This window comes from Peromyscus eremicus, chromosome 4 (assembly GCF_949786415.1).
Source record: "Peromyscus eremicus chromosome 4, PerEre_H2_v1, whole genome shotgun sequence".
NCBI classification, from domain to species: Eukaryota; Metazoa; Chordata; class Mammalia; order Rodentia; family Cricetidae; genus Peromyscus; species Peromyscus eremicus.
This window is the reverse complement of record NC_081419.1, coordinates 36,842,304-36,855,824: the sequence shown is the minus strand read 5'-3', so window position 1 is coordinate 36,855,824 and position 13,521 is coordinate 36,842,304. Positions and strand designations below refer to the sequence as shown.

General features: G+C 42.0%; 1 protein-coding gene across 1 annotated transcript in view; it reads left to right on the top strand.

Annotated features, from left to right (window-relative positions):
• Acvr1c (activin A receptor type 1C) overlaps positions 1-13,521 on the top strand; it is a 43,361-nt gene that overhangs the window by 18,698 nt on the left and 11,142 nt on the right. The window contains exons 2-4 of the mRNA XM_059260484.1: positions 2,136-2,375; positions 9,453-9,683; positions 12,662-12,829. Coding sequence (XP_059116467.1) covers positions 2,136-2,375; positions 9,453-9,683; positions 12,662-12,829 — 639 coding nt within the window. The remainder of the gene's footprint in view (positions 1-2,135; positions 2,376-9,452; positions 9,684-12,661; positions 12,830-13,521) is intronic.

Below are 13,521 nucleotides of genomic sequence, written 5' to 3'. Positions count from 1 at the left end.
GGTTACTGGCCGGCAGGCCTCCATGCCCTCTTATCTTCTAGATGAGTTCTGAGCTCTGTTCCTTACACTTGGCAGTGAGGTTTGGCCCATGAAGCCACCTCCCCTGGCCCTAATTATGTCTGTCTCTTACTTGGTTTCAGTGATCACATTGAGGTTTCTATGAGAGAGATCTTACTTACCAGGGATAAACTAGTCAAGCGTTCCGTGACCCTGATGGTTGGTTGAGTCCTCCTTACTGAGGACCTGCTATGTGGCAGACACTGTTGTAAGCACTGGGGATTCAGTTAGGAGTACCGCAGGCCGCTTCCTCCTCATCCTCAGAATCAGATAATAGATGGATGAGCTAATGACCTGACAGCCATGTGGTGATGTTTGCCCAGAAGGAGAGCATAGCAAGTTTCCAGGAAGTGAGTGGAGACTAGGAAGAAATTCTCAAAATCTTTCAAACATTTAAAAAAAATTTTTTTTTAAGTTTTGAGATGATTAAATTATGTAGCCAAGACTGGCCTTGAGTTTTCAATCCTACTGTGTCTGGGAGAAGAGGTTTGTTGCTCGGGGCCCAGCTCCATGAAAGTACTTTTTGGTAGGACTGTTAGATGAGACCGTTGCCTTCCGCCAGGCTTGTCGACCTGGACTTCTGGCAGGGCTCCATTTTCATGCTTCTTACTCCAGCGTCTATTGACACAGTGGCCACTCAGAATAAAAGTTTGACCATATCTCGAAACCTCACCACAGCTTCCTGGTAAAATGAAACCCTTACTCTTTCCCTCAGCCACACGAGGTTTCCCCTTAATTCCTCGATCCCACGTCCTCGTCTTGCAGTCCAGGACATGCTTCTGAGCTGACCACACAGGTGCCCACCTCTGGGTCCCTTGCACTGGCTTTCCCCCACGCTGGCACCATGCATCCCTGCCTGCCATTCAGTCTTGCTTTGTTCCATTGTCTCCATCAGAGAGTCCTGCTAGGACCACTCAGGAGTGACATCTTGCTCTCGCCATGTCGTCTCTGCTGATTCATCCTCGTGGCACGTATCCCCTCTTCCACTCAGGCTACGCAGCCCTCTGCTCAGCTGTCCGCATCTGTGGGAGTGCACGTGGTTGGAGACCAGGGATCGGGCTCTTCACTTACCATTTTATTTCCAGCACCGGGAATAATAGCAACACAGTCCAAGAGCCTGATGATGATTTGTGGAATTAATGAATGAATGGATGGATGGATGGATTTGCTGTAAGGACAAGACTGCAGATGAACAAACAGGAAAAATGAAAGTATCAAATGTTTGGGGGGGGGGGTTTAAAAATCTCCCAAGCCAATGCTTTTTCTAATCCCACCTTGCCTCCCATTGTCGTAGCAAGAGCTGCACTCATCTCTCACTCTTCTGCGTGTCTTTGCTTGCACTGTGGTCTTTGCCAATGAACTTAAATCCATACTTTTATGGCTGCATATTCTAGGTGAGGAATTTTGGTGACTGCACTTGGAATTTCCAAAATATATATTTTAATGTTAGTACTTTAAAACTATTTTCTTCAACTTACATACAAAGTATCGAACGGCCTTCACTGTGAAATGTTCACACAGATATGTCATTATGCCTTTGGCACACGCCTGTACTTCCAGGACTGGTGAGATGGGAGCTGGAGGACCAACAGTTCAAGTTCATCTGTGGGTACAGTTTCAGGCTAACCTGGGTTATATGAGACAGGTTATACCTGTCTCCTCCAAAAAAGTAAAATAATCTTTGGTTTTAGAATTACTACAACATTCTCAAATATTTACTACAAACAAATTCTAGCATTACAGAAAAATACTTTTTTTTTTTTTTTTTTTTTTAAGAAAATGTCAAAAACGTTTTTCCGGGCAGTGGTGGCACACGCCTTTAATCCCAGCACTTGGGAGGCAGAGGCAGGCGAATCTCTGTGAGTTTGAGGCCAGCCTGGTCTACAGAGCAAGATCCAGGATAGGCTCCAAAACTACACAGAGAAATCCTGTCTCAAAAAACAAACAAACAAAAAGTTTTACATGAGTTCATTTATGACTTCTCTCTTTTCTTTCTCCCTCCCTCCCTCCCTCCCTCCCTCCCTCCCTCCCTCCCTCCCTCTGTTTCTTTCTTCCTTTCCTTTCTTTTGAAACTGCAGTATCGCCGAATGCCCCCAGACTCGGCCCCACGGAGCTGACGGTGGTTATCACCGTACCTGTTTGCCTGCTCTCCATAGCTGCCATGCTGACAATATGGGCATGCCAGGACCGCCAGTGCACGTACAGAAAGACCAAGAGACACAACGTGGAGGAGCCTCTGGCAGAGTACAGCCTGGTAAACGCGGGAAAAACACTCAAAGATTTGATTTATGACGCCACTGCCTCCGGTTCAGGCTCTGGTATGTGTATGTTTTCAGTAAGCAAACACTTATTTAAAAATCAATGAACAATCTTTTTGCTCAAAGTGTCCAGTGTGAACTCATCAGCTAAAGTGCTCGATGAGGTACATAATGAATAAACTCACGAATAGAAATCTCCTTAAGGATTACATGCAAATCGTCTACAGGAGCAGATTTTCATATAGTTTTTCAAAAGGCCTTTAGGATTAGCTGTACTTCCACACATTCTCTCCTTTACCCTGCTCCTCCCCCACTTTAATCTTGTTTTAGTTTCTCCTTTATCTCTTCATAAAACTACATTCCGTTTCCCTGACCTCTTTTCTTTTTAAAGACACACACACACACACACACACACACACACACACACGCACACACACACACACAGAGGGAGCATGGAGTTAGGTGGGGAGGAGTTGGGGGAGGAGAAAACATGATTAAAGTATATTGTATGAATAATTTAAAAAATCCTACTAAAAAAAAAAAAAAGCATTGTCACGATAGAGTCTTCTCCAATGTCCGCTGCAGCTTTCTGGGGGCCGATGTCTTTTTTTATTCCTTGGGATTTGATTCTTTGTTCATTTCTCTTGGCTTTTGTGTCGTCCTCTGCCTCCTCCCATGGTCAGAGCGGTCACTGCTGCTTTCTCCAGCTGTTTAATAGAAACAGAGGAGTTAGGGGTGTTGGGTTTAAGTCCACGAGACACAGGGAAATGTGTTAGTTAACAAAGCAGTGTTCCTTGTGGATATTTGTTTGTGGTCACTGAGGCCTTCTGGATCTGGAGGCAACCCCACCCCCAGATGTGCTTTCAAAGCTAACAAGGAGCTGCCCTTTAACTCAACATTATATTCTGGAAGCCAGGAAATGGGAATCTGCAGGAAGCTCACGGTAGTCCTAGCTCGCTCCTGTGGCTCAAGGTGATCTAGTCACTGTTACCGTATTGTTACCAATACCTTTTCTTCTTTAACGGATTCAGACGACTGATGAAGTTCCAAGGGCCAGACTGCATCATGGAATAAAAGAGCCTTTTTCACAGCACAAAACACTTCGGGGAGTAGGGGCAGAGCAGGATTTCTCTGCAGGTACAAGGACTCCTCTCTTCCCATCTGAACTTCTAGAGACTCTTGGCCCTTGGCTTTGCAAAAATATGACCAAGAGGATACCCAGACAAGCCACTTCAGAAGCTCCTACATCTCTTCTTGCTTTAGAGGGATCATTAGTGCCATTCATTATTCCAACCGGGCTTGGATGGTGGTACCTGTCTGTATTCTCAGTATTAGGGATGCTACAGTAGGAGCCTCCCACGTTAGAGACTAACCCTGGGCTTTGTAGCAAAATCTTGCCTTGAAAAACATGAAAAGAAAGGAAATAAAACAAAACACACAGCTTTGAGGAACTCTCCCACTGGTGGGTGTGAGTAGCACCAAGGCAGACACAGTTAACAGAGGCAGGTGGGGAAACAACATCACATTCGTATGGTCACCCATATCTAATAGGAAGCAGTCTGGATACATCAGAAAGGACCACAATTTTGCTGACCAGAGAAGTCTAATGGTCCAGGCTGTCACTGTAACATCAAGTGAGATGTTTTTACAAAGGAAACCATGAAAGAAATATCCTGAAATTACAAGCATTTAAAGTTGGAATCCAAATTATGTCACTGTGTAGAAGGCTTATCTTTAAAGCAATATTCTTCAGTATTTAAACTCAGCTTCTTGGGGTATTACATGTTGAGACCTATTATATCCCAAAATTTTGAGTACTGCCAACATTCTAGGCACAAAGAACTCTGATTTATGCTTAGTTTCTAGAAACACATTTCTTTATCATTCTCTTTTTTTTCTTTTTTTGGGGGATTTTTTTTCTTTTTTTATTATTTTTTAAAATTTTTTTATTTTTATTTTGCAATACAATTTAGTTCTACATATCAGCCACCGATTCCCTTGTTCTCCCCCCTCCCGCCTCCCTCACCTTCCCCCCAGCCCACCCCCCATTCCCACCTCCCCCAGGGCAAAGCCTCCCCCGCAGACTGAGATCAACCTGGTAGACTCAGTCCAGGTAGGTCCAGTCCCCTCCTCCCAGGCCGAGCCAAGCGATCCTGCATAGGCCCCAGGTTTCAAACAGCCAACTCATGCAATGAGCACAGGACCCGGTCCCACTGCCTGGATGCCTCCCAAACAGATCAAGCCAATCAACTGTCTCACCCATTCAGAGGGCCTGATCCAGTTGGTAACCCCTCAGCCATTGGTTCATAGTTCATGTGTTTCCATTCGTTTGGCTATTTGTCCCTGTGCTTTATCCAACCTTGGTCTCAACAATTCTTGCTCATATAAACCCTCCTCATTCTCGATAATTGGACTCCCAGAGATCCACCCGGGATAAGGAGATTAAGGGGATACAAATTGGAAAGGAAGAAGTCAAGCTTTCCCTATTTGCAGATGACATGATAGTATACTTGAGCGACCCCAAAGATTCCACCAAGGAACTGATACAGCTTATAAACACCTTCAGCAACATAGTAGGATACAAGATCAACTCAAAAAAATCAGTAGCCCTCCTATATACAATGGACAAAGAAGCTGAGAAGGAAATCAGAGATACATCACCCTTTACTATAGCCACAAATGACATAAAATACCTTGGGGTAACACTAACCAAGCAAGTGAAGGACCTATATGACAAGAACTTTAAGTCCCTGAAAAAAGAAATTGAAGAAGATGTCAGAAAATGGAAAGATCTCCCATGCTCACGGATAGGCAGGACTAACATAGTAAAAATGGCAATCTTACCAAAAGCAATCTACAGATTCAATGCAATCCCCATCAAAATACCAACACAATTCTTCACAGACCTGGAAAGAATAATATTCTTTATCATTCTCAAAGGACCGAACAACCTTCTACTTATTACCCACAGAAATATTTTCATTCACTTGATGATATTAGGTCCTATCCTAGTTCATCTTTATTGTCAACTTGACACAACCTAGAGTCATCTGAAGGGACAAGCCTCAGCTGAATGATTGCCTGGTTCATGTTGGCCTGTGGGCGTGTTTATAGGGGAATTGTCTTGATTGCTAAGTGATGGAGGAGAGCACAGCCCACTGTAGGTGGTACCAGCCATGGGCAGATGGTCTTGGGCTGTACGAGAAAGCTAGATGAGAACAGCACAGAGAGTTTCGCGGCAAGCAATGTTTCTCCATAGTTCCTGCCTCCAACCTCCGGCCTTGATTTCCTGCCCTGACTTCCTTCAGTGATGAACTGTGATCTGCAAGTGTAAGCCAAATGAATCCTTTCCTCCCCTATGGTGCTTTTGGTCATGGTGTTTATATATTATCCTACTCTCTAAGTGTACTGAATCTGACCAAGGGTTTCTCCTCCATGTAAAAATAATACAAATTAATACACAGAAAACTAGATATTTAATTTAAGAAAGGAGTAATGAGCTGGCAAGATGGCTTACTGGGTAAAGGCCCTTGCCACCAAGACTGAAGACCTGAGTTCAATTTCCAAGGACCCACATGATAGAAGGAGAGAGCCAACCCCTATAGGTTGTTCTTTGACTACACAGTCCTTATGGTACTCTCCCCCCACACACAAATAAAGAAGTGCTATTACATTTTTTAATAAGCACCATGAGCTGAACATGAAAACCAAAATTTTGGCATGTGGCACAGACCTCGATTAGTATAGTTCTTATCCCTCACCAAGGAAGCATTTTTTTCCAGCAGATGGAGACCATTACAAAGAGTTACAACTGTTCAAAACCCATAAATAACTGATGCCAGGGTGCTCAGCTCTAGGGCATACATCTCTAACACAACTCCTACACCTGAGGCTCAGGGAACATCACAGAAGATGAGGAGGAAAGATTGTGAGAGCCAGAGGACCAGGAAGTCTTCTATGAGATTGTGTCTCCTAGAAATGGCAGGGAAATTTCATATATGATACCTCAACTACATGGCTGCCTGAACAAGATCTGAACAAGGACAACACCAATAAACACGCTAACGTGGAAGGGGAAATCTCATGGAGCCTCAAATCTCTCCACGCTTAGACAAACACCACACGGACTCATTGGGTTGTATTTATATATGTTATATGCATATATTTATATTATACATGTAACAAAAAAATTAAAGAAAAATTCATGTTAAATGTTTTTAAAAGTGTATCTTTGAGCATGAATATGAATCTATTGGCTTCTGGATTCTTCCTTTTGAGATTATACTAAGACATTTTGCTGAAGGAAGAAGAAAACCATGCACAAGGCCAGATAATTTCTTTTTATTTTTGCTGTGAAGATTAAACCCAGGTCTCACACATCACAAGCTGGGGAAGTGTTCTTTCTCTGAACTACATCCTAGGCTTTGTATGTGTGTGCTGTGGGGAGGGGGAGTCACTAACTTGTCCAGGCTAGCCCTGCCTCAGCATCCCAAATAGTTGAGGATACAGGCCTGCATCACCAGGTTTTGCTCCTGAATACATTTCTTTAAGGACACATTCGAACAAGCTTTAGGCATTTTTGTCTCTGTTAAGCCAGTTTGTTTGGCGGTAACCCTTAGCTCAAAGCACATGCCTTTAATCATCAGAGAACAGGTTTACCTTCAGCAATGCTTCTGCCACAATAGCTCGCCCGTGGGGAGGACACTGGACCAGCCTGCTTTCTTTCTGCCTTTCTCAATTGGCTAGTGACCTTGAATCTGAGGCAGCTTTGTCGGATATTGAAAAACCCTGATTACGAAGCTTAGCCCTGACCAGGTCAGGGACAAATTTCAAAGAGATGGAGAGCCTGCAAAGTGAAAATAAATGATGTTTTAGTGGACCGAGCTTGAGAGTGGGCTCTGTCTCAGGCAGCTTTCACGGAAGTAGAAAGCCTGCTTCTTTGTCTTACGGTGGAATGTTCTGACAGATGGGGACACAAGCCAGACATCGGCTGCTATAATCCCTGGAGAAAAGATTAAAATGAACTCATGGCAAGAGTCAAAGTTTCTGTTCAAATGCAGCCTGAAGCTGTGTAGCACAAAAACTACTCAGATTTACTTTGTTCTTTGCTTTGGAAGGTACTGAGTCAGCTGAAGCAGTATCTCCCTGGCTCACCCCACTGGTCCCCTTACATGATGTGATGTCCTTTGTCTGGCAATTGGGTGTTGCATTTGGTGGAATCAGAGTGAGTTATAACACCGTCTTACTGGTTTCTTTCTTTTTTTGTCAATGATGATGTGGGGAGAGTGACACTGAGATTTGACTTAATAATTAAAATAATAATTTTGGGCCAAAAACATTGGCGGAAGCCTAGAAAGATAACCATGGCTATTTGTTGTCAGATGTCTTCCTTCCCACAGAAAGGAACACAAGTCTGTCCTCAGATGGGGGACAAAGCACTCTGGGTCAGCCTTCGGCAGCAGCAGACTCTCTTTAAGTCTGATTGCTGTCAGGCTCCAATGTTCTCATCGATAAATGATGAGGTTGAACCAGATGGTTCCAAAAGAACTTTCGGACTGTGGGGCTCGGTGACTAATTGTTGAGGCTCATACCAGTGAATTTATAGTCTGTGCCTATTTACCATTGTGGGTGGTTCTCCTGGAGATGAGAACATCTGTGTAAACACTGGCTCATTCTTGGATCAGGGGACAATGCCCCCAAGAAGCATGGCATTACTTTCTCTAGCCACCTGAGGACAGTGACAATAACCCAGCTGGCATTCTAGAATACACTCATCTTGTAGCCTCTTTAACTATTTGCTTTCTAACAATACAATTATAGGAATAATAAAACCTTCTTATGGACCTTATGTTGAAAATACAGCAAATGAGAAGGAAGAATATTATAACTCACTCTGATTCCACCAAATGGTTCCGTCTTTTGTCTGTGCAGTTTGAAAAGCTACACACTCATACAGATAAAATTTACTACACTGTTCTCATTTAACATTGTAGCAGAGCAGATTCCAGTGTCATTGGAATGCACTTTATTAGCAGCAGCAGCAGTGTTAATCTTAGATGATCCATGCTGACGTTTCTGTAAGATTGAGGGTGACCATTATTGATTAGGCATTATGCCCGGTACAGTGCTAACTCCTTAACCTCCTTATTAACTCTCAGACTGTCCCATTTCCCAGAGAATGGTGGTGCTAAAGCTCACAGAAGTTAAGTAACCTGACCATGGTGACTAGATGTCATAGGTGAAACTGGAACCTAGGTCTTTACTTATCTGTGCTTGTGTATCTGCATCATATTTCACAAATGTCTTCTTACTTGAAAGGTTTCCTTTTTGTTTATTATTGATAACAATGTTGTATTCGATATTTTTACACGGACTCTCTACATTTTGAGTTAATTTTATAGGATAGAATTTTAGAAGTAGAGTCACTATTTTAAAAATGACGACCAGTCTGGGCATGGTGGTAGGCATTTTTAGTCCCAGCACTTGGGAGGCAAAGGCAGGCAGGTCTTTATGAGTATGAAGCCAGCTTAGTCCATATAGCGAGGTCCAGGGCAGCCAAGGATACATAGTAAGACCCTGTCTCAAAACAACTACAACAAAAAATTATGAGCATTATACATATCCACAGAACAGGTTTTCCTTGAATTTGTTTATTTCACAGATAACATATTCTTACTGTAACATGCTTATCTCACTCAGTCATTGAATTTGATTCCTTACATGCACATTTTAATTTTGTTTTGCAAAAAAAAATCCACAAAAAATTATTTTCCTTTCACAGTAGTACAGGAGCTATGCATTTTATTTTAAATGTTAGCCATGCATGTTTTTCCTTTGAGTCCTTAGTAATCGGACTGGCTTTATGGGAAATTCAAGGGATTTGCCACAATCCTTAGAAAGCAGATATCTGCAGCAGCAGGCTGTGTTCAGAAAGCTTTGTTTGTGAATAAGAGAAGAGAAATTAATAATTTAGGACATTTTATAGGTCATGCCTTGTCATTAAAGTTTGTTGTATTGATGCTTATTTCGTCAACTTTAATACAATTGCTAACGTGCTTAGGTGTTCGCTTTTTATGTAATAGCGGCCATCACTGTGACTTTTGTTTGGAATAACTGGTCTGCCTCTCCCTTGACTAGGTCTGCCTCTTTTGGTGCAAAGAACAATTGCAAGGACTATTGTACTTCAAGAAATAGTAGGAAAAGGTCGATTTGGGGAAGTGTGGCACGGAAGATGGTGTGGGGAAGATGTGGCTGTGAAAATATTCTCCTCCAGAGATGAAAGATCTTGGTTTCGGGAGGCAGAAATTTATCAGACAGTGATGTTGAGACATGAGAACATCCTTGGCTTCATTGCAGCTGACAACAAAGGTAAGGTTGCTCTCACCACAGTCAGCAAGAAAAATGTCAGATTGCATGTGAGATAGAGGGGGGCCATCACATTGACTCCAGAAAGCATACACCAGTCTATCTTCTTTATCAAGAAACTTCTCTTCTCTTTTCCAACAAGTAAATGCTCGTAACCAAGCAGTGAAGTGCAGCAGCAAATGGTCAGCGTGGAGTTGTGATAATGCAGTGAAGCCTGTGTTTCAAAATATTAGATAACTGGTACTGGTCAGGGACCAGCCATCTGCAAGCCGGTCCTCAGGAAACCTACTGGCCTAGTTATCCTGTCTTCAGTCACCCTGGGTCATGCAAACATCTAGAGGCATCTTGGACTGTGGAGGGCATTTGGGTGTGCTGCAGTGGGACGGCATTAGAACTTCGAGTGGCTGCTGTTTACCAGCTGGGATGGAATCTGTATCACAGGCATTGTGTGTACAGTTTTCAGCATACGTCCCCTCCAGACTGAGAGAACGGGGCAGGAGATTGGTAGCGGAGTTTTCTTTCATTGTCAACTTGACCATGCCTCAGAATTTGAAGTTTAACCCTGACAGATAAATAATTGTGGGTTGTTTTAATGTCCTGGAACAAAACAGATCATCTCCCTGGTATTTAAAGTCAGTACTCTTCAAATACTGCACATGCGTTGGGTGGTGAGGAAGGGATGCAGTTAGTGGATTATCTCAAATACTGTGCATGTGTTTGGTGGTGAGGAAGGGATGCAGTTAGTGGATTATCTCCTTCTCTTTCCTCTTCCTAAAATGCTTTGGCCCATTTGCTGTACGACAAAAGGGAAATGCAGACAGGAGTGAGAAAACTCAGCCCAGTCAGGTTGGAAATTAGAACTTTAATCAGTATCTATGAAGAACTTCAATGAAGCCACAGTTACCATCTCATCAAAAAGCACACACAAAAAAGGTTAAACTAAATATCTATGAATTTTACACATCTACTATTTCCTGAGAATTTAAAAAAAATTAGTTTTGTCTAATAGTAACATTATCATGATTTTATTTATTATTAATTAGAGGCTTAGCATTTATTGACCAGAATTATGCTTCCTAGTTATGGTTTGTAAGGAAAGAGAGTAAAATTGAAATGACAATACTAATAAAAATACTACTACTACTACTACTACTACTACTACTACTACTACTGCTGCTGCTAATGATAATAGTAATGATAGTACTGCTACTACTACTACTACAAATTATTATTATTATTTCATGTGTTTGGGTAGTTTCCTTGTATGTATGTCTGTGTCTAGTGTCCAGCAAAGCTAGAAGAGGTTGTTGGCTCCCCTAGAACTGGAGTTACAGATTATTGGGAGCCACCATGTGGATGCTGGGTATTGAACCCAGTTCCTCTGGAAGAGCAGCCAGTGCTCTTAACTGCTAAGCCATCTCTCCAGTCCCTTTTTCCAAGTTCTTAAGAACATATACTTTGACACCATATCCAGAGTTTTGAAAAAACAGACACTGTTCCAAGGTTAAGAACCGCTTCCCCCTGCTAATCTTGAGCTGTGTTATTTCCTGGTAAGGTTAACCAGCAGTGGTATCAGCACAGTGGTGACCAGCCACATAGCTTATCTTGAGGATCTATTTTAATCACAGTGCTTGCTGGCTTACATACAAATCTGTCATAAAGAGGTCATCTTTCATCTTTGCTTCCTTGTGATTTATTTTATTTTATTTTATTTTATTTTATTTTATTTTATTTTATGTGCATTGGTGTTTTGTCTGCATGCATGTCTGTATGAGTGTGTTGGATTACCTGGAGCTGGAGTTACAATGAGCTACATAGTGGGTGCTGGGAATTGAACCTGGGTCCTCTAGAAGGGCAGCCAGAGATCTTAATGTCTGAGCCATCTCTCCAGCCCCTGTTTCCTTTGCTTAACTGGCTTTTCTCAGTCATATCCTTCCTTGTTAGTCACTTTGTATGAATACCAAATGGTCTCCAATATCACATTCATCTTTACAAGTTCTTTATGCATGTAACATTTACAGTTTACATTGCAGCAGAGTGTCTAACAAAGACCTTGTTGTGAGAGAGCATAGCCAGGTGCAGGTGTCAGCAGGGAGAGTCTGAGGGTGAGGTTAATGTGTGGTGGGTCATTAGCGAACTTTATACTATCCTGCCTTTTGTACCGCATGAAGCTTTCTTCCTGCCTGGTTGTGGAAATGAAATCGTTGGAGAACACACAGCACCTGCCAGGAACGCATCTAAGCAAAACGCTCACTGCCGAGTCCAGTTGAGTCCCAGAGCTGGCCAAGGCTGCCTATACCGTCAGAGACACTTGGTATAGAAAGCTACAACTCATTGTTGCAGTGCTGTTACACAGAGGAACTTCGGGCTAATTTCTCATCTGTTAAAAGTCTTTATAAAATGCTAGGTTTTTTGTTTAAATGGGTATGCTATCTGAGAATATCTAGCCATCATATCATAGAACCTAGCTCTTTTTAAAACGGGAGCACATAATTTCCTATTTTTAAAGGCAAACATCATGGACATTGCTAGAACATCAGCACTCCTGTGGTAGTAATAGTAGTTTGTGTAAATTTGTTATATTTATTGTCTTTATTAGTTTAATCTTTCTGAAAAGCTTAAGAGTGATGGACAAGGCTGAGGCCAAACGTGCCTCTCGAAGTTGCTCCCACAGTTCATCTTTCCAAAGTTTCCCATATACTGTGGTAACTCTCACCAGCAACTACTGATGAAGGCAAGCAGGCAACGAGTTTGCTCGTTTGTTAGACCACCTTCCACGACTTTCTGTTTCCATGGAAGCTTCCTCCATACCCACACCTTCAATAACTCATTGAGAACTTTATACTTCTTTAGCTTCAGCTTCCTTGCTGAAAGAATTAACTTTGTTTTGTAAATGGCACAGATGAACTTTAAATGCTGTTGTTGTTAAAAGTGCTTGCTGGCCTTCTCAACATTTACAACAAGTGATATTTTCTCATTAGATAATGGAACTTGGACTCAACTTTGGCTTGTATCAGAGTATCATGAACAGGGCTCCTTATATGACTATCTGAATAGAAACATAGTAACCGTGGCTGGGATGATCAAGCTGGCACTTTCCATAGCCAGTGGTTTGGCTCACCTACATATGGAGATCGTTGGTACTCAAGGTATGTATCTCCTTCCAGAAAGCTGGCCTTAGGATTGACTTTGTTTTAGTTCTTTACAGTCATCAAACACAGAGAAACAATGGAGGTACTTCATAAAAGTGAGGTTCTTGTCATGCTGCAAACAAGTTTCTCATACTCAGCACCACACGTTATTCATGATGTATTTTTATCCCTGGTGGCTCCATCCATGCCGTTAGTCCATAGACCTAAAGGTCTTCTTTTGCTGACAAAGGCTATATATTCACATTCTGCAGATGGTATAAATGCTTTCTTCTGATAATTAAAATATGGCTGGGAAAGATAACATGACCATGGAAGAATATTTGAGGGTGGGTGGGGGTAGCTGAGGCAGAAGGATTTCCGTGAGTTTGACGCCATCCTGGGTTACATGTAAATTCCATACTAGGCTGTAACTGTCTCAAAAAGATTTTTTAAAAAAGAGAATATTTGAATATCCTACTTGAAAGTTAAATAATATCCTCTGCTTTGCCAGTTTACTGAGCCTGTAGGAAACTGACTCTCAAAAGTCATTTGTCTAAACAGGTCACCCAGTTCATGACACCTGTATGCTCTTAGAAATTATTGAGCTCCCCAAAGTTTTGGTAACTGTAGGTTATATTCATTAATCCATTCCATATTAAAAACTTTTCATTGAGAAATTAAAAAATTGTGTATTTCAAGAACTGTAATTA